At 43.1% G+C, this 23691-nt stretch overlaps 1 protein-coding gene across 1 annotated transcript in view; it reads right to left on the reverse strand.

The window, feature by feature from the left end:
- The window catches only part of RASSF3 (Ras association domain family member 3), a 76941-nt gene extending 54204 nt beyond the window's left edge, over window positions 1–22737 (reverse strand). The window contains exon 1 of the mRNA XM_018047988.1: window positions 22495–22737. Within this exon, the coding sequence (XP_017903477.1) occupies window positions 22495–22605 (111 nt within the window). The 5' untranslated portion in view covers window positions 22606–22737. The remainder of the gene's footprint in view (window positions 1–22494) is intronic.

Raw genomic sequence — 23691 nt, forward strand, 5'->3', positions numbered from 1 at the left:
GCATCACCTTCCACTACTTGACTTCAAACTAGTCCATCAGGCTTAATTCATCCTTAACCTTCTGATTTCTCCTCTCACCATTCCGCAACCCCCAGCCCAAGCTCCACACACTCCTCCCCTGACTTTGCACACATGGCAGAGGCACCCTAACTAACTTCCCCTACTCTCTTCACCACTTTTTTGTTTTAACTATTTATTTTTTCTGTTCTTCTTAGTCTCTTTTTGTCCCCACCATGCAGCACCTTAGTTCCCTGAGCAGGGATGGAACTCACGCTCTCTGGGGTAGAACCTCAGTCTTAAACACTGGACCGCCAGGAAAGCCCCTTCACCACTTTCTTGAAGTGTGGGTTCTCACGGCAGACTGCCGTTTCTATTCCTGGTTCCTCTACTCACCAGTTACCAGTGAACCTCTCCGTGCCTCTCATGTACAAAGAGAACGACCATGCCTACTACTTCACTGGGTTAGTGTGAGGTTGAACTGAAGCAATCACGGTAAAATCCACTGTACCTGGGCCACAAACATGAGCCACTGTGGTGATCAGCCACAATGGTCTCTGAAAGGAAAACTTTTTCTGTACTCTCTGGTCTACTGCTCACAACACTGCACTTCTTTTTTTTTTTAATTTAAATTTATTTTAATTGGAGGCTAATTACTTTACAATATTGTATTGGTTTTGCCATACATCAACATGAATCCGCCACGGGTGTGCTGCTGCTGCTGCTGCTAAGTCGCTTCAGTCGTGTTCGACTCTGTGTGACCCCATAGACAGCAGCCCACCAGGCTCCCCTGTCCCTGGGATTCTCCAGGCAAGAACACTGGAGTGGGTTGCCATTTCCTTGTGAAGTCGCTCAGTCGTGTCCGAATCTTAGCCACCCCATGGACTGCAGCCTACCAGGCTCCTCCATCCATGGGATTTTCTAGGCAAGAGTATTGGAGTGGGGTGCCATTGCCTTCTCCGGCCACGGGTGTGCACGTGTTCCCAATCCTGAACCCCCCTCCCACCTCCCTCCCTATAACACTGCACCTCTGACACCCACTACATGGGGGTTTCCCCACATACCAAGCAGATACCACCTGAGTATCCTACCCTAACTCAATTCTCGCATTATCTACTTGGGGTAAGCAGATTCCCTGGCTACAGAGGTCATGCCCACACAGCTTCCTTCCCACTCTGGATGTCAATGGCATGCCCAGGTTGTCACCTGTGCTAATATCCAACCAGCTGTAAATCGAGGGTTTCCACAATCCCTTATCCGGATTCGATAATTTGTTAGAATGGCTCACACAATTCACGAAAGCACTTTACTCACTATTCCCTGTTTATGACAAAGGACACAGCTCAGGAACAGGCAAATGGAAGAGAGGCATAGGACTGGGTACATGGGACCACAGCTCTCCATGGGTGCCATCCTCCCAGCACCTGTCCTTGCTGACCAGCCAGGGGGCTCTACAAACCCTTGCATGTAAGTTTTTATGAAGGCTTTATTAAATAAGCATGATTGATTAACTCACTGGCCACCGGTGATTGAACCCAATCTCCAGCCCCTCTCCCCATCCTAAACCCTCTAATCCCGTGCTTGGTTCCTCTGGCAACCAGCTCCTCAAACCTTAGGGGCTTCTCAGACTTCACCTCCTTAACAGAAACTCTAGTTGGTTGAAAGGACCTTTGTTGTTGTTCAGTCTGATCTGTGACTCCATGGACTGCAGCACACCAGGCTCCCCTGTCCTTCACCATCTCCTGGAGCTTGCTCAAACTCATGTCCACTGAGTCGGTGACGCCATCCAACCATCTCTTCCTCTGTTGTCCCCTCCTCCTCCTGCCCTCAATCTTTTCCAGAATCTGGGCCTCTTCGCCTCAAGTGGCCAAAGTACTGGAGCTTCAGAACTGATGAGCTTCAGCATCAGTTCTTCCAGTGAATATTCAGGGTTGATTTCCTTTAGGAATGGCTTATTTGATCCCCTTGCTTATTATTATTATGAATAATAAAAGACACACCTTTCACTTTTATCACTCTTAACACTTAGGACATTACAAGGGCTTTTAGAATTTTTGCACCAAATGCATATTTCTTTTTACATCACAAATCACAACAGCTCTTTATGATTTTCCACTGGACTATGCTGTTGAGGGAAGGAATATTGACTTATTCCTCTTTGAGTCCATCCTCAGAGCCAAGCATAGCTCTGGGTGTAAGGAAGGCACTCAATACATGTTTGTTGATACCATAAAAGCAGGCAGATTCAACTCGCTTCTGAAGCACTAAATCAAAAGGGAAGTAGTAGAGATAATTCGACAGACAGCAGCTGGGTTTGGGAAGAATAACCACTCACATCCTTCCACAAATTCTAGAACACCCACGACACTGCTGGATATTCCAGAGATTTAAGGAATCTATTTCTGTGTAATTAACATTTCCACAGAACAGCAATATTACCGGCTTATATGTTTTCCAAAGGAAAGCAGGAAAACATAGATTTTCTGGCAGACCATCCCAAGGCAAAGTTCTACAAGTCAGTACTTAGCTAAACGTAAATTGCAATCAGCCTATTTCCTGAAAAGAAGTATAAACCACTTCAGTTGCTTTCTCTTGAAATCCATCCCTGGACACTGCGTTAGACCATCTCATTAAGTATCCACTGTTGCCAAACCCAGGGAATAAAATGCAGTGATATCACACTTAACACAGTATATTTGACCTTCAAAGACTTTTCAAAAATACAACCAGCTAGCTAGTCCGCATCAGTCTTCTAATGTCTGTCTCATCAAAAAGAAAACACAAAAGGTTTGAAGAAAAAGATTTTAACAGAAGAAGAAAAAACGGTCAAGATAACAGCATTTCTAGTGAAACTTATTTCCTAACATCTTGTTGTCATGTTAATTTTGAGGTATTTCGGGGGCAGGTCCACATTCCAGTCATCAAAGGCCTTATTCTAAGAAAGATAAAAATATACTGCAGTGGTCTGAGAAGTTTACATTTACAGTTCCACATCAAGATTTATTTTTCTCTTGTTCCTTCAAATAAATCTTAACCGCCTCTAATTCAAGGATGATGATTTCATGCTGCCAAGTCTTTGCCTCTTGCCTTGGCCTCCCTCCTGAGCTCCAGCGCCCTGGTCCTGGTTGTCAGCTGGATGCTCCATAGATGTTTTGTAAATGTGCCTAAAACTGAACTGTCCCACCTCCGCACTAGACCTGTGCTGTTTCCACAACAACGCTGCCATGCTCTCAGTCACTTTCCACGCCTCCTCCTCCCTTTGCCTCCTCCCCTTCCTCTCCCTCCCTCACCTGATCAGGCAGGTGGCAGTCTACTCACTCAACTTCTGGAGTCCTCCCCTCTCCCACCACACCTGTCCTAGTTCTAGCCCTAATGATGTTCACCCAGGTTATGACAACAGCCTCCCAGAGGACGGCCCTGCCTCTCTCTCAACTCTGCCACAAACTGCACATTATTCCTCCCTAAATGGCACCTCCTTACCCAGAAAACAAAGTCCAAAGTCCTCAGTCTGGCAGGCAAGCTTGTTCAGAGCCAGTCACCCTCCCTCTTCCAGGCGTGGCTCTCACCACATGGGCGGCTGCCACGCCCACACTCCAGCCCGTGGTCCAGGTATACCAGCACTCCCTCTTCCTGCCTCTGAGGGTTTCTGCCCATGCCTGGCAAACCTCCCTCTTCCATCCAAATCCATGGGCCACCAACTCAAGTTCCTAGTCATCTCCTGTTGTGTCTGTTGTATCATGTGCGAATTTCCAGACTTCACTGCCCTCCGACCCCGTTCTCCAGGAAGCCGTCTTTCTAAGCAGTCCCTTCCACTTCCGGTCCTTCCACTGGGAAGACAGACATCCCCTTCAACAATCCGCTCATCCTCACTGCTCGTGTTTTCTTCCTACTGGTCTCCAGAGACCTCCTACTGGCTCCACTCCAGTCCTTCCTTGCTTTTCTGCAGTACTTGTCCTACTGACCAAGCTCTTGTTCTTTTTTTCTTTTTAAAGTCATTCTTTTTTAAAAAATTTTAGTTAATATATAATATTACACAAATTAAAGGCATACAATATAGTGATTCACAAAGAAAAAATTTTTTAAAAAGAAAAAAACAATATAGTGATTCACAATTTTTAAAAGTAATACTCTACATTTAAAGATACACTGGCTATATTCCATGTTGTACCATATATCCTTGTAGCTTATTTTATGCCTAGTAGTTTGTACTTCTTACTCTTCTACCCCTACACTGCCCTCTCCCCGCTGGTAACTGTAACTCGTTCTCTATATCTTGAGTCAGCTTCTTTTTTGTTATATTCACTAGCTTGTTATATTTTTAAGATTCCTGATACAAGTGATTACATACAGTATTTGTCTTTCTCTGACTTATATCAGCATGATGTGCTCTAAATCCATCCATGTTGCTGCAAATGGCATTATTTCACTTATTTTGTATCTGAGTAGTATTTCATTGTATATATGTACCACTCTTCTTTCTCCATGCATCTGCTGATGGAGGACACTTAGGTTATTTCCACATCTTGGCTACTGAAAACAGTGCTGCTATGAACACAGGGGTATATGTATCTTTTCAAATTTCTGTTTTTATTTTTTTCAGATATGTATCCAGGAGTAGAATTTCTGGATCATATGGTAGTTCCATTTTTAAGTTTTTGAGGAACCCCCATACTGTTCTCCACGGCAGCTACACCAACTTACATTCCCACCAACAATGTAGTAGGATTGGTTCTCTTTTCCCCACATCCTCACCAGCATTTACTATTTTGTGCTCTTTTTGATGACAGTCCTTCTGACAGGTGTGAGGTGATAGCTCCCAGTGGTTTTGACATGTATTTCCCTGATGACTAGCAATGCCAAGCTCTCGTTCTTGAGGCAGGCCCCTAACTTGGCTCCCAGGACACCCACTCTCTCTGGGTTCTCTTCCCTCTCCTCCAGCCACTCCTTGATCCATTTCCATGAACACACTCTGCTTCAACTGCCCCTTAAACCCTGGAATCCTCCATGCTTCTGGCTGAAGACCCCATGTGCATGCTAAGTTGCTTCAGTTGTGCCCAACTCTTTGCAACCCCATGAACTGTAGCCCACTAGGCTCCTCTATCCATGGGATTCTCCAGGCAAGAATATTGGAGAGGGTTACCATTCCCTTCTTCAGGGGATCTTCCCAACCCAGGGATCAAAACCAGATCTCCAGCATTGCAGGCAGATTCTTTACTGTCTGAGCCACCAGGGAAGAATGGAGTCAATATATTATCTGAATTTACCTTCCGTCCCAAATCTGATCTTTCTGCTATATTCCTTTTCTTGGTAAGTGACAGCATCATCTTCCGGTCACCCAAGCCAGAAACTCACGAATTCCTCCCTGATTCCCTTCTGTCACTGCCCCAACACATTCAACAGGACCAAATCCTCCCAAATCAGCAGTATCTCCAACCCCTCCTCCACTTTATCACCACTCTCACTCAGCAGCCACTGGGGACCGGCTAGAACTGCCTCCTGAGGCAGACACGACTGGATGTAACATGTTCTGGCAGCCACAAAGAATGGTTTGGTGTTTCCAAGCAGCTTTTTCTTTTTATTTCCTTCTCGCAGCACCAGCTCTTAGTTGCGGCACATGCGATCTTTTAGTTGCAGCACGCAAAATCCTTAGATGCAACATGCAGGATCTAGTTCCCTGACCAGGGATTGAACCTGGGCCCCCTGCACTGGGAGCGTGAAGTCTTAGCCCCTGGACCACCAAGGAAGTCCCTCTTCCAAGTAGCTTTTGAACTTTATATTTCCATCTTTTTTGAGATATATATTTTACATCTGGGGAAAATCTACTACTTTATAGTTCCGTCCACACTTTACCTTTTGATCACTAAAATTGTTAAAAAATCAGTGAGTGTCTAAATGAATGGAATGTCTTATGTAAATTCAGCGATGCTTCAAATAATGCTTAATGACTGTAACATATAGGATCTGGAAACTCGGTGCTTTACTTGCCACAAGATGCTAACATTTTGGTTCACATAAACTATTCTGACACGACATTCATTTTTATGAGGGCAACATTTCAAATTAAAACAAACACAAAATGTGAGCAGTTAACTAAATCAACCATCTCTTCTGTTTATCACATCGCACGTTTTCCAATCCGAAAATGCACCACAAAACTTTAGGGATCTATGGTATGTTTAATGAAAAGAACAGCTGTTGCTAGAAAAATAATTTTCAATGATTTCCATGACTGAAAGCAAACCTTGATGTAATTATACATTAAGCATATTCCTTCTAGCTAAAATAATAGCCAAAAACCTCAGACTCCTCAGGTTAAAAAGACCATTCCACCTAGATTTACATTGTTCTAAATTATCAATAATCCCTCAAATATTTAAAAACCAATTTAAGGAAATATCTTCCCCCTCAGGTTCTTGAAGAAACAACCCCTGAAGTATATATGAAATTAGAAACATATGAGAGCAAAGTTGTAAATAAACTGCCCAGATTAAAAATAATTCTTGGGAATTCCTGGCAGTCCAGTGGTTAGGATGCTGGTGCTCTCACTGCCCAAGGACTGGGTTCAGTACCTGGTCAGGGAATTAAGATCCCACAAGCTGTGCAGCACAGCCACTTAAAAAAAAAAATTTCTCTGGAAAGACAATGTCTCAGTAATGAACCAACTTAATCATCACATTCATAAATCATTTGACATGGCCTCTATAGCAAAAATCCTCAGCCCCCAAGAATTTTCATTCTCGTCAGGACAGCCATATTTAAATACACATAAACCAATCAGAAGACAAGAGATTCTAAGAAATGAGCCTTAAACTGGGTATTTTAGGATCAGTGAATGGAGAGGCTGGTTAAGGCACTCCACACAGAATGTGGGCAAGAGGACAGACGCCTCTAGAAGCCTGGCATTTGGCTATGCTGTATTAGACAACAGGCTCTGAAATGTTTCATAGTAGGATTTTACTTGCTAAAAAAAGTTTCAAGGAACATTTACCAGGCAAGAGTATGTGCAATTGGAATCAAGGAGATGTTAGAAACAAAAGAAAAAATTAAATTTTCCGAAGGAAATGTATGTACTTCCTCACTCCCAAACGCCACACCAACCCACAAGAATGCACCCTCAGTGAGCACAGTGGCTCCTGGCCTCACATTCTCAGCAAGCAGAGGACTCTCAAACATTTATCCTGCCCTGTCTTTGAGGAATGTGGCACTGCTGGTGGGTTCTTTCCTAAGTAGCTCTTGACACTATATTTATAACTCCAGCAATACAGAAGTTCAGAACAATTAAGTGTTCCCTTCAGCTTGCATGACACCCATTCTTGTTGGCACTATATATGGATGAATTAAATCCATCTCAAGAACTCCTCTGATTCTTTCCCAAGATGTTCCCTCTTCAGAAAAAGAAATAATTCTACATATTCTACTCATTTCTCAAAAAGCAATGACTAATCAATACACTTAAATTCAACCCCATCCAACCAGATAAGACTTCAGATAGCTGTTTCCAAACTAATTCATTTGGCATCTCAATACATTTCATGGAGTCCCTTTCAAGACTTATCTGTTACTTTCCCTCCAATAAGGAATGCAGCTCTAGTATAAATTAACTATTTGTCCCAGAACTGGACTAGACCTTTGAGGAACAAACTGAAGCCCAAAGTAGCTAAGTAATTCCCAAAGCTATCTTCACTATTTAACAACGAGCAAGCCTAGGAAGTCTCCATGGATCTCCTGTGGCTCAGGCAGTTGAGTCTGCCTGCAATGCAGGAGACCTGGGTTTGACTCCTGGGTCAGAAAAGATTCCCTGGAGGAGGAAATGGCAACCCACTCCAGTATTCCTGCCTAGGAAATTCCATAGACAGGGGAGCATGGCAGGCTATGGTCCATGGGGTTGCAAGAGTCAGACATGACTTTGCAATTAAACCTACCTACCTAGGAGGTCTCTACCATCCCCAGTCCAAAATACTTTCCATTTCGCCTAAAAGCCTCACTTTCACATGATACAGAATCTATCGTCATTGCTTACTATTACTACTCTTTAAACCAAAAGAAATCTATTTCACTATGTCACCCAACTTCTTTTTCTTGATTATAATTCTGATGTGAGTCTGATCAAACAACCAGATGGCCAATCAACAAAAATCAACAGCCCCCCTCTGTGCCCTGAGCCAAGCACCACATTAACAATGAAGATACAGTGGTGAACAGGACAGAAGTGGTTCACCCTTGTAAAATTTGGTTTTGCTCAGTCAGTCAGTCGTGTCTGACTCTGCATTCCCGTGGACCACAGCACACTAGGCTTCCCTGTCCTTCACCATCTCCTGGAGTCTGCGCAAACCCACGTCCATTGAGTCGGTGATGCCATCCAACCATCTCATCCTCTGTCGTTCCCCTTCTCCTCCTGCCTTCAATCTTTCCCAGCATCAGAGTCATAAAGTTCACAGACAGGATAATCTGGGAGGCTTAAAACTAATGAAATTTACTTGGGTCCCTGATTCATCTGACAATGAACTAGAATGTCATTTTTTCCCAAAGTATCTGAGTGCTTCCTAAGTATCACAATCCATTCAAAGTAATTAAAACTTGCTTAGATGTAACTGTTTAAACACAAATCACCACTTTGCAGATACAGACACACATGAACGAGACGGAGGAATAAATTCATTTTTCAACAACTATTTGTCAAGTGTCACCTTCTAATACCATGATAAGCTGAGAATATGTAATCAATTTAAAAGAGACAAGATATATATTAAAAATAAAAACTTTTATAGTCTCTAAACACATCTGTGACGCTGTCATACTTACAATTATGTTACAATCTATAATCTAGGAATTATAACACACATTTTCTCATTTAACTCTTCTATGATAATTTGTTTTAAAGATTACCAAAATGATATTCAAGGAAGTTAAGAAACCTGCTGCAGCTCTCAGAACTGACAGATGACAGATCCAAAAGCAAGAGCCTAATCTAATTCTAGATTCCGAGATTTTTCTATTGAACCAAACTGTCTCAATAAGAAAGTGTTAGTCACTCAGTCGTGTCCAACTCTTTCCAACCCCGTGGACTGTAGCCTGCCAGGCTCCTCTGTCCATGGCCTTCTCCAGGCAAGAATACTGGAGTGGGTAACCATTCCCTTCTCCAGGGGATCTTCCTGACCCAGGGATCGAACCTGGGTCTCCTGGATTGCAGGCAGATTTTTCTACCATCTGAGCCACCAGTCTGAATCAAAGCTCCTACCAAACTGTTTTAAACTGATAATGCTAATATCAGTAGAAATAATACTAGTTAATATCAGTGTATTAAACATGCACTCATATGCCAGATACTGTTGCAAGCCTTTTACACAAACTGATGATGTTATTTATGAGTACTTCAGTAGGGACTTTCCTGGTGGTCCAGTGGCCAAGATCCTGTGCTCCCAATGCAAGGGGCCCAGGTTCGATCCTGAGTCAGGGAATGAGATTCCCACATGCCTCAACTAAGATCCGGTGCAGCCAAATAAATTATTTTTGTTTGTTTAAAAAAGTACTTCAGTAATACCACAGCTCAGTCAAATGAGAAGTTTTTAAAGCGATTAAAATTCTTCACAATGGTATTCAGAATTAATATAAAGCCAGTTTCAGACAACCAACTAATTATAAAAAACATACAACCAAAGTGAAGGATGGTTGAGGGCAGAGAGGGAATAGCAAACCCCAAGAGGCTCATGTGGCCCAAAGAAAGAGGTTCCGCACCAGACTCTAAAACTCATACCACTTTCAGAGAACATAAGTGACCTCTGAAGAGTTAGCCAAATGGATCACATGACTCATCGAGTTTCTTTCATGCCTACATTCAAATTCTGCAAAAGCAAGCTTGTTTCCAAACTGCGGATGTGTTCAGCAACACAGAAATGCCTTAGAGAGGAGATAGACACTCTGTGGGTGGGAGGCCAGCCACAGCGCATGCAACCAGGACTCTAACCACAGCGTCCCCCCTGCAGCATGTTACAAAGTTCATATGAATTACCTCATTCGGCCTGACCTTAGGAAAACCAGAAAGAAGATAGTGACTCAGTCCCTAAATGCGGAGCACAAGGCGATTTAGACCTTCTGGAGGAAAAAGGAAAGCCCCAGGAAGAAATGGAATTTGTCACCCGGTCAAGCCAGCAACCTCCAGCAAAACTGCAACTAAAACTCTGCACTCTGCGGCAGATAAAACGGAGATGAAAAGAAAAACGCTTTCATACTGGGTTAACGTTTACATAAAGGCTTGGGCAAAAGAAGCCCCACTCCCGTATGCCTGTTCTTCCTCTTTCCAATGGAATGGCTTGCTAAAGGAAAAAGAAGTGGGTGAAGACTTTGATGGGTGGCCTCAGGCTTGGTCAGGAGGAATCAGCCTTTTTACCAAAAAACAAAGACACTACAGTGATACAGGAGGAGGAAAAGAAGAAAAGAAAATTAAGCCTCTGGGAATGAATGGAGCGCCCTCCTGATCAATTACATTGAGATTCCCCATTTACTTTGGTCCATAAAGCCAAAGAGAGACAACCTAATTTCCTGCTGTCTTTTATTCTTCAGCTAGATTATTAGGTTCACTTCAAATCTCTCAACCAATGTCAGTTCTCTATTCAACCTAGCATACTCAAAGTACATGATCATATATAGTAGAAGCTTCCACAAATAACAATGACTAATATTTGTTACTGCTTATTATGTGCCAGGCACGCATGTCATACACAGATGAAGAAACTGAGGCTTAAAGAGGTGTAGTGACTTACCCACGACAACATGGCTAGCACTGATTTAACTCAGGCTGCCTCACACAACTGCTTGCAAGCAGTCTAGAAGAACGCTGTTTTTTAGCCCATAAAAAATCCAGTCCCTGTTTTAAAAAACAGTAATCGCTTCAGCTGAAAAGATCAAGATCCATTTTATCTTCTTAAAAATATTGAATTTATTCTTTAATTGAAGTATAGTTGATGTACAATATTCTGTAAGCTACAGGTGTATAATACAGTGATTCAAAATTTTTAAAGGTTATACTTCATTTGTAGTTATTATAAAACAGAAGCTATATTCTCTATGCTGTACAGGATATCCTTGTAGCTTATTTTATATATGATAGTTTGTACTTCTCAACCCTTAATCCCTATCTTGCTTCTCCCTGCTAAGATCCATTGTAATTAAAACTGCACAGAACTATGTGCAGTGAGAATGGCTTTCCAGTTAATTTGCTGATACTGGTGCTAGATTTGCCTTTTTAAAAAATATTCATTCTACACAACCTACCTCCAAACCCTCTCTACCAAATGTCAGGTACAGTTATGCTCTGGGTACAGTTCACAGAACAAATTCCCTCTGAGACACACAGGACAGCGAGGATCCAACCCCACACCTCAGCATGGCAGAACCATCACCCTCACACCAGCCAACTGGGCTGCATGTCCCAAACAGGTCATTAGGAAAAGCAAGAAAGGAATTCTCAAACTTCAGAAAGCTCTCAAAGGGCAGCACTTCCCCTCAAAGGAAAACTGGCAAGAAAAAGCAATCCACAAGCCCATTTAAACAAACAGAAACAGGCTTAAACAGACAAAAGTAATATTATTGTTTCTTTAAGCCACCTACATAATATTTACATTTTCCCAGAGCTGGGAAATCACTGACTACAGTCAAGTAACCCTTGAATTCACCTCTGCCATGCCATTAAACCTGGATCTGCTTAAGGCCTAAACCAATAAAACTTCTGTTTAACTTATCATCTCAAAGTTCCGCTGAAATTAAAGCCCAAATAAACCAAATGAATCTTAATTCCCTTGGAAAGCTCCTTTAACTGTAAAACATTATGGAATGTTAAACTTCATTTTAGAATTGCTTTTTTTTTTCTCCAATGCAGTGCACCCAGTTACGCTTTCTATTTTCAAAAAAAAAAAGTTTGGTTTTTGTTTGTTTTGCTGTTGGAGAACTATATCAGACACACATAAATTTCTATGATCTAACTGGCAAAATAGCAAAAAATATTCCTCGAAACGAGCATCTGAGGGAAGTTTTCAGGGTAAATTTGAGTTGTCTAAGAATATGAGGATTGAGAAGGGTTCATCATCTATCTAAAGTCAGAAATAACTCTACACAGCCTTTTATGAGATTCACTTACTTAAAATATTCTGAAAGAAGGAAAAAATTAAATGAGAATAAAACAATCAGATTGCAAAACATTAAGCAACAGCTTTGGACAAGGGTGAACCTTACAGTGGACTATGGGGTCAGATTCCATCTAATCGCAGTTTCTCAACCGAAGACCATATGCTTATAAGTAAACGGTATACAAATCCTCTTCTGTAGGTGGGGTTTTTACTAGTTTGTCCTAAACTTTTTTCAGTTCCCAGTACATTTATAAGATAACTTCAATTCCTCCAAATTCTACCACAGTGGTTGGAAAACTCATGCTAAACTTACTGAAATTCAAAGATAAACAGGCACTCCTAGTCACCCTTTCTCATATGATTAGTAAAAGACACATCATCCAGCTCCCCGCCCTCTATATTCTGCAGTGTATTCACAGGACGCTGATGCTGTCTTAGCAATGCTTTTCCCGCGCCGTAATTATAGGAGTAAAAAGTATTTGGTCTGAGTTTCAGTGATGTCAGCCTGAAACACATTCTAATGTATTTCAAAAGGACAGAATATGCAACCACCCTTTGGTACAAACAAAGTCAAAAATAACCTGAAGTTCAGCTGACCACAAAAAAGGGGAAGCAGCACTTACCCTGCTAAATAGACAGGAGACGCAAAGAGCAATGCTCTCCAGACTTCCACCTACCTAACAAATGGTCAAAGGCCATGAACACTGCTCACACCAAGAGGAAGATCCATGCAAAAGCACCATAAAATATTAAATTCCCTGGGTTTTCATTGCCGCACACCGGCTTCTGTAGTTGTGGCACTCAGGCTGAGTTGCCCCACGGCATATGGGATCTTAGTCCCCCCACCAAGGAGCCAACCTGTGCCCCCTGCAGTGCAAGCACAGTCCTAACCACTGAGCGGCCAGGGAAGTCCCTACACTCACTATTAACCAAGGGAATGCAAATTAAATAACAATGAGGTGACTTTGCAATGTTTTTCCTCTATCTTACTGACTGCATCCAGTGCAGCTGAGGATGCAATGAAACTAGATTAAAAATAGTCTTAAACTGCAATAAATAACTACTCATAAAAATGGTTACACCCTCATGCTCAGTAAACTCTATTTTGTATATCTATCCTAAAAAAAAATCCATAAATGGTAAAGGTTTCTTGCTCTTGTTCACTACAGTGTTATGTACAGTAGCAAAAATTAGAAACATCCATGTTTTCCCTATTTCGGGAATGAGAGCCTATTCAATAAAATACAATACAGACATCAAGATGATGGCTGAAGTCACACAGCTATATCTCATAATTCTAAGTTTAAATAGCAGGAAATCTATCAGTACAATATTCCTCAACAAATTACAAATAGAATTTATGATTCAGCAGTGTCACTTCTGAGTACATACCTGAAATAACAGCAAAGTTTCTAAGCAATAATAATAAAAAAAGCAAGGTCTTTAAGAGATATCTGTACACTCCTGTTCACAACAGCAATATTCACAAGAGCCAAAAGGTGGAAGTAGCCAAATGTCCACTGACTGAGTAAATGTATAAACAAGATGAAGTATACATATATAATGGAATATTACTCAGACTTAAAGGAAGGAAATCTTGACACATGGATGAACCTTAAGAACATTATGCTAAATGAAATAAGCCAGTCACAAAAACACGAATACTGTATGATACCACTTATGAGAGATATCAAACAGCCAAACAGAAACAAAAAGGAGGAGCTGGCCGGGAGGAGGAAAGGGGAGCTGTGTTGTAATTTAATGAGGACGGAGTTTCAATTCCCAAGAAAAAGTTCTGGCAATTGAATACACAACAATGTAAATACACTTAACACTACTGAACACTGAAAAAATGGTTTTGATGATAAATGTTACCTGTATTAAACCACAATTTATTAATTTTTTTTTCTTGGTGGGGCCGCACAGCTTGTGGGATCTTAGTTCCCTGACCAGGGATTGAACCTGGGCCCTCTGCACAAAGTTCTAACCACTGGACTGCCAGGGAATTCCCAAATCACAATCTTTAAAAATAACAGTACAGTAAGATTACATATGTGTAAAATAAAAAAGTGAAAAAGCCTAGAAAATAATTCTTCAAAATATGTATGTATTACTATCATCTGTGATGTGATTTTTATATCACTATTTTTAAAAATTTAGAAATATTACTCTAGCTAACCCACAAAAATCTTAAAATCTTTCCAGTGCAAATGATATACATAAGAGAAATTACTCCTTTTTTCAGCATATATATAACAAACATGGAGCCAAAGTTTGAATTAAGATCTTGCTCTTTACCATGGATAAGAATTCTAAGTAAACTCCATGAGAGCAGGTTTCAATCTGTTTTGTTTGCTGAATCCCCAGCAGCAGTCTAGTCCATTGTGAATATTCATAAACACTTGGGAAATGAATTTAGAAAGCTCCTTTCACAATCCACACACATACTTTGGCCAACTGGCATTAATTTCATGAAAACACTCTGCTGATTACATTCTAAATCTTTTAAATCCAAGATCTTCTAAGTCTATTCTTCTGGCTTCCAATCTCCCACCTCACCTTTTTTCCTCCTCTAATTATCTCACTTTGTTTAGTATCTGGAAAAAGAACTGAGTGTTGCAATATATAATTAGTAAATTATCTTAGCTGATGGAATCATATGTAGCAGCAGTGGGCAATTACAGTCTATAAAATGCAGATTACTCTGGCTGTTTTAATACTCTATGAAAGATGAGCGCTTGCCTCTGCACACTGAAGGCACAGTTGCAGCTAGACTGCGACTAGGATGGTTTTATCCTTTCAGTTCATAAGTGGGAAAAAAGGGAAGTCCTATACACACAAGTTTCACAACCTCAAAATGCTCATTTAGCTCATATGTGGGACCCGAGCTAAGCTAAGAAACTATTCCAAACAGCAATGGGCACATTTCCCTTCACAAAGAAAAATCTTCCCAGTGGGCTTGGCTGGTACCCAATCCGTCCACCTGCAGCCATCTAGAGGGTAGAGATTCACACCCTTGGCAAGAGTTCCCAGCTCTGCTTTTGCAAACAGCACTGTCCAACAGAGGTATAACACAAGCCACTGTCTTTATTATTTATTGGCTGTGCTGGGCTTTCGTTGCTGCACGTGGGCTTTCTGTAGTCGCTGCGCATGGGCTTCTCACTGCAGCGGCTTCTCTTGCTGCAGAGCCAGGCTCTACGGCACAGAGGCCAGTAGTTGCCGCACTCAGGCTTCGTTGCTGCGGTGCACGAGCTTAGCTGCTCCTCCACATGTGCAGTCTTCCCAGACCGGGGATCCAAACAGTGTCCGTGCACTGGCACGCGAATGCTTAACCAATGGATTACCAGGGAAGTCAGTTATTTTAGGAAGTCATTAATTTTAAATTTTCCAATAGTCATGTTAAAAAATAAACATATAAAAATTAATTTTACTTAACTCAATTATACTCAGAGTATTATTTCAACATGTAACCAATAATAAAAACAAGAGTTGTGATATATTTTCTCTTTCCTTTGTCTTGGAAATTCAGTACGTATTTCAGACTTAATAGCATCTCTCAAATCAGGCTAGCCACATCTAAAGTATTCAACAGCCATACCTGACTAGTAACTACCCTATGCGGGCAACACACTTTTAGAATGATGGTCACTTTTGTGACATGTTTACATTCATTTCACAAGTTAATTTTTTTTATAGGCTCTGATATCTCTTTCCTGGTGTGTAACTGGGCCCTCTCCATTAAATGTGTGTGTGTGTGTGTGTGTGTGTGTGTGTGTGTATACAAGTAAGCAAAAACCATTTCAACTGGCCACTGACAGCCAAGCTAACACTAACTATAGGATGATTATATATTACAGTCCTCTACAATTTTAGGACAGATGTCAACAGAAAAATGTGGCTTGTTTTACAGGGATACACATCTCAGCCAACAGTTCTATCTAAATAGACATAATAGCTTTACCAGACTTTGCACAACAGGGGTATCCCTGAAAAAGCTGTAAACAGTTCAAAAGTTTCCTTTTACCAAAGAAGCAAACTCTTTAAAAAAATGAGAGATGCTTTATTTATTTGATAAGCTTTTAAAATATTATTGCTAAATGAGATTAGGGACATTGTTTTTTCATTGCTCTATTCCCAGAGCCAGATTTGGGTGGAGGTGGTCATATTTTTCTCCTTACAGTTCACTTTTTTAGAGAAGTCTTTCTGAATCACTGATCTGAAACAGCCCTCTGCTCTTTCCCTTCATAGCAAAAATAAGCTCAATTGTTGCATAAATGAATGAATGATTGACGCTTAAAATAAGGAAAAATAAAGTGAGCTAAACCAGCAGTAACGGTTACCACCAATATTACCCATTTTTAAATGACGACCCTCCGTCTAGTCAAGGCTATGGTTTTTCCAATGGTCATGTATGGATGTGAGAGTTGGACTGTGAAGAAGGCTGAGTGCCGAAGAATTGATGCTTTTGAACTGTGGTGTTGGAGAAGACTCTTGAGAGTCCCTTGGACTGCAAGGAGATCCAACCAGTCCATTCTGAAGGAGATCAGCCCTGGGATTTCTTTGGAAGGAATGATGGTAAAGCTGAAACTCCAGTACTTTGGCCACCTCATGAAAAGAGTTGACTCACTGGAAAAGACTCTGATGCTGGGAGAGATTGGGGGCAGGAGGAGAAGGGGACTACCGAGGATGAGATGGCTGGATGGCATCACTGACTCGATGGACGTGAATCTGAGTGAACTCCGGGAGTTGGTGATGGACAGGGAGGCCAGGGGTGCTGCGATTCATGGGGTCGCAAAGAGTCGGACACAACTGAGCAACTGAACTGAACTGAACTGACCCTCTATAAGATGCAGTGGAGGATTATGGTCTAGTTGTGAGAAGAAGGGAAATTGTGTACTTGTGTTTAAAAGAAAACTCACAGTACCTAGTACTGGGACTTTCATTCAAAATGATGAGTAGGCTTTCACTTACTCAAGCACCTACCAAGTGCCAGGCATTTATTTTAGACCCTGGGTAAACATGCTAGACTCTGTTCTAAACAAACTATAACAAGAGATTACAACTTTTGCTATGAAGGGAAAGAGCAGAGTACTTTAAGAGGGAAGGGTGTCTAGTTTGGATTGGTGGTTCAGGAAGACTTCTCTGAGAAGGTGGCATGTAAGTTCACAAGGGAAGAACTAAGAGAAGCAATTCCAGGCCCGGGTTCTGTGATGGGGACTCCCTTGAATCCTGAAGGGAACTGAAGAGGCCTAATAAGACTAGACTCCTAGTTATAGACTCCTAATTAACATTGTTGCATCAGGGACTTCACTGCTGGTCCAGTGGCTATGACTTTGCATTCCCAATGTAGGGAGCCTGGGTTCGATTCCTGGTGGAGGAACTAGATCCCACATGCCACAACTAAAGATCCCGTGTGCTGTAACTAAGACTGAGCAGAGCCAAATAAGTAAATAAATAAAAATAAATATATTTTTTTAAAGTTGTTGCATCAGAGAGCAAACAATGAGCTAGCTCCTCATATATAACATATATAATAACAGGCAATGCTTTGTGTGGTCAGTCACTCAGTTGTGTCTGACTCTTTGCGACCCCACAGACTATAGGACTGTAGCCTGCCTGCTTAACCAGAATAATAGCCTCCTACAAGGCAACATATATCAGCTCTTCAATGAGACAAGGACAAAAATGGGCCAAGTTAGTCAAGATGTATCTTTGCAAGCATTTACCTTATTATACCCTACACTGTCTCTCACTATCCATTCCAAAGAGGGGCCCAGCTAGCCAATGACCCTGGGACAAATTAGAAGCGAAAAGCAAGCCTCAAACTGGGGTCTTTATCAAAAGGCAGCAATTTATGTGGAAAGCTATGAGTAAACAAGAGTTGATGCTCTAGGCAAGGAGTTGGTACACGAGAAAGCATTCGGCCAGTCTCACTTTTTTGTCCCCAAAACGAATGTTTACAGTACGACATGCACTGACTGCCAAAGGAAATCTAAGAATAACCACATTATTGGATGCGTTTAGCTTTCCTTTTTGTAAATGTTTTGTGTCACTGCTTTCCAAAGAATTCTAACTCTTGCACGTTAGCCAGAAAAAGAAACGGGGTAGAGTGTGTATTGTTCATGCTTGCTGGTATATAAGACTGGTGACTAATTTTCTTCTGAAATTCAGTTAAAGGAATGTGTTTCTGTGAGTCCTGCTCACACAAACACAAAATTCCATTGGATTAACACTGTGTAAGAACAGAATATATCAGACACAGCGACGGGATATGCAAATAACCATACACCTGCTATACGGCAAAACAACTGCTGGGAATGTTTATATTCAGTAATACAGGGACTCTGTCAGTATAAAAAGTTTAAGCAAAATACCTTTGATGTTGTAAGTTAGCACTCTATCACCAAAACTTCCAATGGAAACACTGAATAAAATAGTGCAACTCATTACTGTTGGTTCTAGGTGTAAAATGCAGAGCCAGAGAAACACAAAAATATTCAAATTATAACAAGGAAAAAAACCTATGGGTGAACTTAAGATCTGTTACATGGAGTCTCACACGCTTGCCTTATTAACCCATTCTTCAGCACAACTTCTTAAAAAGTGTGGAGGGTTCAGAAGACAATTTCAAGCTCCTAAATAAGACTTCATCTTTAAAAAAAATTTTTATTAACTCTTTTTTATTATAATTATAATTACTTCCTAATTATTCTACTTCTAAAGCAAACACAGCATCATTTCTTATTCCTATGATGTACCCAAGGCTCAGGAAGAAAAGTGATCACCTTGGTTTAGAGAAGAAGCAGAATATGCTCTGATAGATTAATGATTTTAGTCCATTTCTACTCTTGGAAGCCTGAATATGTAGAAAAGGAAAATTATGAGTTAACACACTGTTGACATTCTTGCTTCTGCACAAAGCCTAACAGTACATTCATAAGGATGACTTATGAACACTATAATGAAGATACATGAAAGTCAGGGTGTCAAAATGGTAAGAAACTCCTAAACTACAGATGCCCATTTTGCGAAAGTAAACTGGAATATTAAAATTATTTTTATAGCCAAGAAGCAGTGAAAAGGAGACTGGAATTTTGAGTCAGGAAAACTTGAGTTCTGCCTTTTCCCTACCTAAGTGTGGATCTTCACCAAATCACTTAACAAGGCCCAACCTTTCATTAGGTTAATGCTGCAGAGGATTCTTGGAAGAATCATAAGTCTGGGTACACTGAATACCCATAAAAAGCCAACAATTATCAAAGCAGGAAAACATTAATTCATTCAACTAATACTCACTGATGGAGGCCCTGGGGATACAGCAGTAAGCATGGCATTCAAACTCCTAAAAAAGGCCACAATTTCTTTCCTTTGTACCTTTCAGACAAGTTTTTAGCCTTTTCCTTCTTTTTTTTTTCTTAAAGAGGGCACCAATATAAAATAAGAAAGAAAAAGTTGGGCCATGTTCCTTTGCTTGGCAAGAGAAGAAAGAAATTTCTCACCCTCTCTCCCCCTTTCTCACCATCCTGCATTTACCACAGACATCTTGTTTTCCCTGGATATTTTCAAGAGTTCTAGAAACCACATTTTCCTGGCCTTTCCACCAGGTGGTATAGCACTTTTTAAAAATCACTATTACCCATAATAGATCCTTCTGGCAACACTTCTCTTTCCACCTCTTTAGAGAAAACATAAATTTCACTTCTAAACTATATGTCAGAGGTGCCTACCTAATTCTTACAATCACTGGCATAAAAAAGCAAAAAAGATTTATCTAACATTGGGTAAAAGACATGTTCTGTATTAAGACTGCTTTGCTTTAAATTTATGATAAGTTTGACTTCCTTAACTCATATCTTTTCAGGAATTTAACAGACTCACTCTTCAAATAAACCAAAATGCCCACAAAAACTCAGTTAGAACACCTTCTCCAACTAGTAAATAAGTCCTCTAACTCAGAACCCAGTAAGTGTTATTTTAGAAGGGGAAATACACAGCAATCAAGTTTCAGAATATACTTGGAAGCTCTTTAAGCAAGATCTAGGACTTACTGTTCTGATTTTCAGCACAATCTTCAAAATATATATTGATGGTAGGACAATCCTAAATACTAAATAAGTATCATTAAATGAGTATGTTATATATAGTAGATGAATATTACATAAATTAATGAGTATAACAGACATTCTAAATGTATAAACCCAGAAAAAAACATTCTTACTTTTTAAAGCATTAAAACATTTTCATACAATTCAACCTGGATACCTTGGCCCTCATAAAGGAGCATCTCATGCCTGGAGAATTCAACACCAACTAGTTTTCTGCAGCTACTAGGAGCCTCTGGGATAGACTTCAAATGAGCACAACGGTCTCTGACAGTCTCTACTCAAAGTGTCAAATGATGACAGTGACATAAACAGAAAAAAAAACACACAAAAAAGCACAAAGTAGAGAAGAGAAAGGAAGCAGAGCCCAAGAAAGAGAAAAGCAAAGTGAAAAAAAAAAAAAGGAAGGAAATGCAATTCTTCAATGCACTGACTGGAGAGGCAGGCATTCCTGACTTCCAAACTTCAGAGCAAACTCATGGCTATAATACACTTCACTAAAAATAAGATTTCACTTGCTATGAACTGTTTGCCTCTGCCCCCTACCCCTCAATTCACATGATGAAATTCTAATGTGATAAGATTTGGAAGTGGGGCCTTTGGGAGGTAATCAGATCTTCAAGGTGGCCCATAGGATGGGATAAGTGGCCTTATAAGAAGGTGAGAGGTAGCCCTTTTCCTGGAGTGAGGGCACTGCCAGATAGCTATCGGCTATCTACAGCCAGGAAGGGGCCCTCATCAGAACACAACATGCTGGGACTTCCCTGGTGATCTAATGGTCAAGACTCCTGGCTCCCACTGCCTGGGGGCAAGTGTTTGACCTCTGATTGGGGGGATCCCCTGCATACCCCGAAGGCCAAAAAGAATCCAACATGCTGGCACCCACATCTCAGACATCTAGCCTCTAGAACTTTCAGAAATACATAACTTTGTTGTTGAAGTCACCTAGCATATGTTATAGCAGCCTCAGGTTAAAGTGACTAAGCCTTAGAAACAATTGACTCAGAACTTCACTTGGGATCATCAGCTACTGAGTAAGGGCACCTGACTCTTGCCCTTCCCTACCCTTCGCCCCTTCTTCAGGTTTGGAAGTTAAGAGGTTCAAAAAACTAAAACTTCCGAATCTTAAAAAGAAATTTGACCTCCTAAAGTGGTTAAGAAAACTTAAAAGGTCTGGCAAGGAAATCCTGACACACTAATCCGTCCTCACTCCTCCCATAAGTCATCATCCGGCCCTGATTTTCCTTGCCTCTAGTCCCCAGAAAGAAGACTGATGGCAATGTTGGGGGCGCGCCTTCTGTTTTTAAAGAGCAATCATTTTGTTCCATTCCAGCCTTCTCTAATCGGATACCAGTACGTCTGCGTTGGCAGGACTTCCCTGCTGAGGCTCCCAGGGCCAGGAGGCCGCGGGGTTCAAGCACCGGACTCAGACATCAGCCCAAGCGTCCCCTTTCGGGGGAGCCTCCTTGAAACACACAATCATGGTCGGCGAAACCAACCCAAGTTTCCTTCCAATCTTTTCCCAAGTCATGCTTTCCACTGCACGCTTCCTCCAAAAAAGGAAGAAACCGACCGAAGGCTCAGCTCTCGCCGGCTGCTCCTACCTAGTACCGGAACTTGTTTGCAAAACATTAGATGCACCTATAAACGTGACTTTACTGTAAACGCACCACCGTGACTCCAGCCACCCAGATTTACTGAGCGCCTTCTCTGACGAGGCCCCGCGTTTCCCTCAGCGCCCCCCACCCCGCCACAAGAGGCGCTCCGACAGGCAAGGTAGGGGAGGCGGAGTCCCTACGTCCACTCCTGGCCGTTACACGGCCCCCAAAACACTCCAGGGGCCACAGGCCAATGAACGGACTAATAGAGGGGGCCGCCATGAGGACCGCGAGGGGGCGAAGGGCGTCCCCGGGCACAGAGGAAACGTGGGGAGTGGCCTGGGGACGACTCCAGGCTCTCAGAACTGCTCCCCAGCCGCCGGCCGCCCGAGGCGGAGTCGCAGAGGCCATCTGGCGCGGGAGAGGGCCCTCCGCCTCCTCGCCCTTCCTCCGCTTTCCTCCCCGGTGCGCCCAGCGCAAGCCCGTAAGCCCGCAGGCACCAGCTCGAGGAACTACTCCGGGATCCGACAGAAGCCCCTTCTCGATGGCCTCCTCCTTCCTCGCGAGCATCCCTCGTGCACCCCGCAGAGACACGTGGAGTTGGGGTCCTGCCGCCCCGGGATTTCCCGGGAGCGACTGGGCGCCGGCTACTGCGCCTACGGGCACACCACTCACTTGCTGGCCGGTGCGGAGCTTGCCCTGGGGCGCTCTCCTGAAGAAGGAGGTCCTGGCGGTGAAGAAGAAGTCCTCGGAGTCCTCCTCCAGGCTGCTGTAGCCGCTGCTCATGCTGCTGGTCCCGTCGCGCGCGGGCCGCCTCCCCGGGGCGCTGGCGGCCAGGCAGGGGGTGCCGCGCCCGCCCGCCCCGCGAGGTTCCCGGCGCGCGGCCGCAAGCCGCCGGCGGGCCGTCCTGCTGCAGCTGCGGCCGCCGCTCAACCCGGCCGTCCCGGCCCCTCCCGCCGCCTCCCGGCTTCCCGGCCCGGCTCCTGGCGCGGCTGGGGCCCCAGAAACACCCAGCGACCCCGCCCCCTGGGCCTCGACCCCGCCCCAGCCCCGCCCCGCGCCCCGCGGGCCCCGCCCCCGCCCCGCGCCCCGCGGGCCCCGCCCCCGCCCCGCGCCCCGCGGGCCCCGCCCCGAGAGGCCCGGGACGCGCCCCAGGCGGTCTGGTCACTCCCGGCGCAGGTGGGAGTGGGGACTATGTAGCTGGGCTGTTCTACGAGCGCTGCTCTTCCCGAGCAGTATTTGGGGAGCCCCCCGGATCCCTGCTTAGACGGCTGCGTCTGTGCTTCGGGTCGCTACCCCAGCCTCCCGGAAACTGCCAGTTCCTCGGAGATCAGTGCCCCCGCCCGGCTAGCTCGGGTTTGGGGGAGGGCCCAAGCAGAGCCGGAAACTTTCTCCGCCGTCTCCGCACTGCTCGCCCCCTCCCGGGGTCCGGCGGGTGAAAATTGCAGGGCGGAGGGACACCCCCCCCTTCCAGTCCCACCCCCGAGACCCTCAGGAGTTCTGCAGTCTTTTCGCCCCGAAGAGAACTCTGGCAACCCAGCCCTCCAAAGAGGGTTAAAAGTTAGCTGAGAGGCGTGAGGAAGTAACGACTGGGTAGAGTTTATTCAAATAAAAACATCCTTTCCGGAAATTCAGTTGAGCTTTGGTGTTTCTCGCCCTTCTTTCTAGTGAGGATTCATTCCGATATAAGGACGGCCAAGGTCATTCTGATCTTTGAGGCCACTTGGTGCGAAGCAGGGTGAACTAGTTCTGCAGTTCGAGTGCTTATTAATTAAACGTGTTTTTAAATCTTCCCTTCCAAAATCCGCTTTACCTACCAGGCACTGTTTCAGTCTTGGGGTGAAGGGTTCAGGGAACTCTTCACCCTCCTCA

The sequence above is a fragment of the Capra hircus genome, chromosome 5 (genome assembly GCF_001704415.2).
Source record: "Capra hircus breed San Clemente chromosome 5, ASM170441v1, whole genome shotgun sequence".
Classification (NCBI taxonomy): Eukaryota; Metazoa; Chordata; class Mammalia; order Artiodactyla; family Bovidae; genus Capra; species Capra hircus.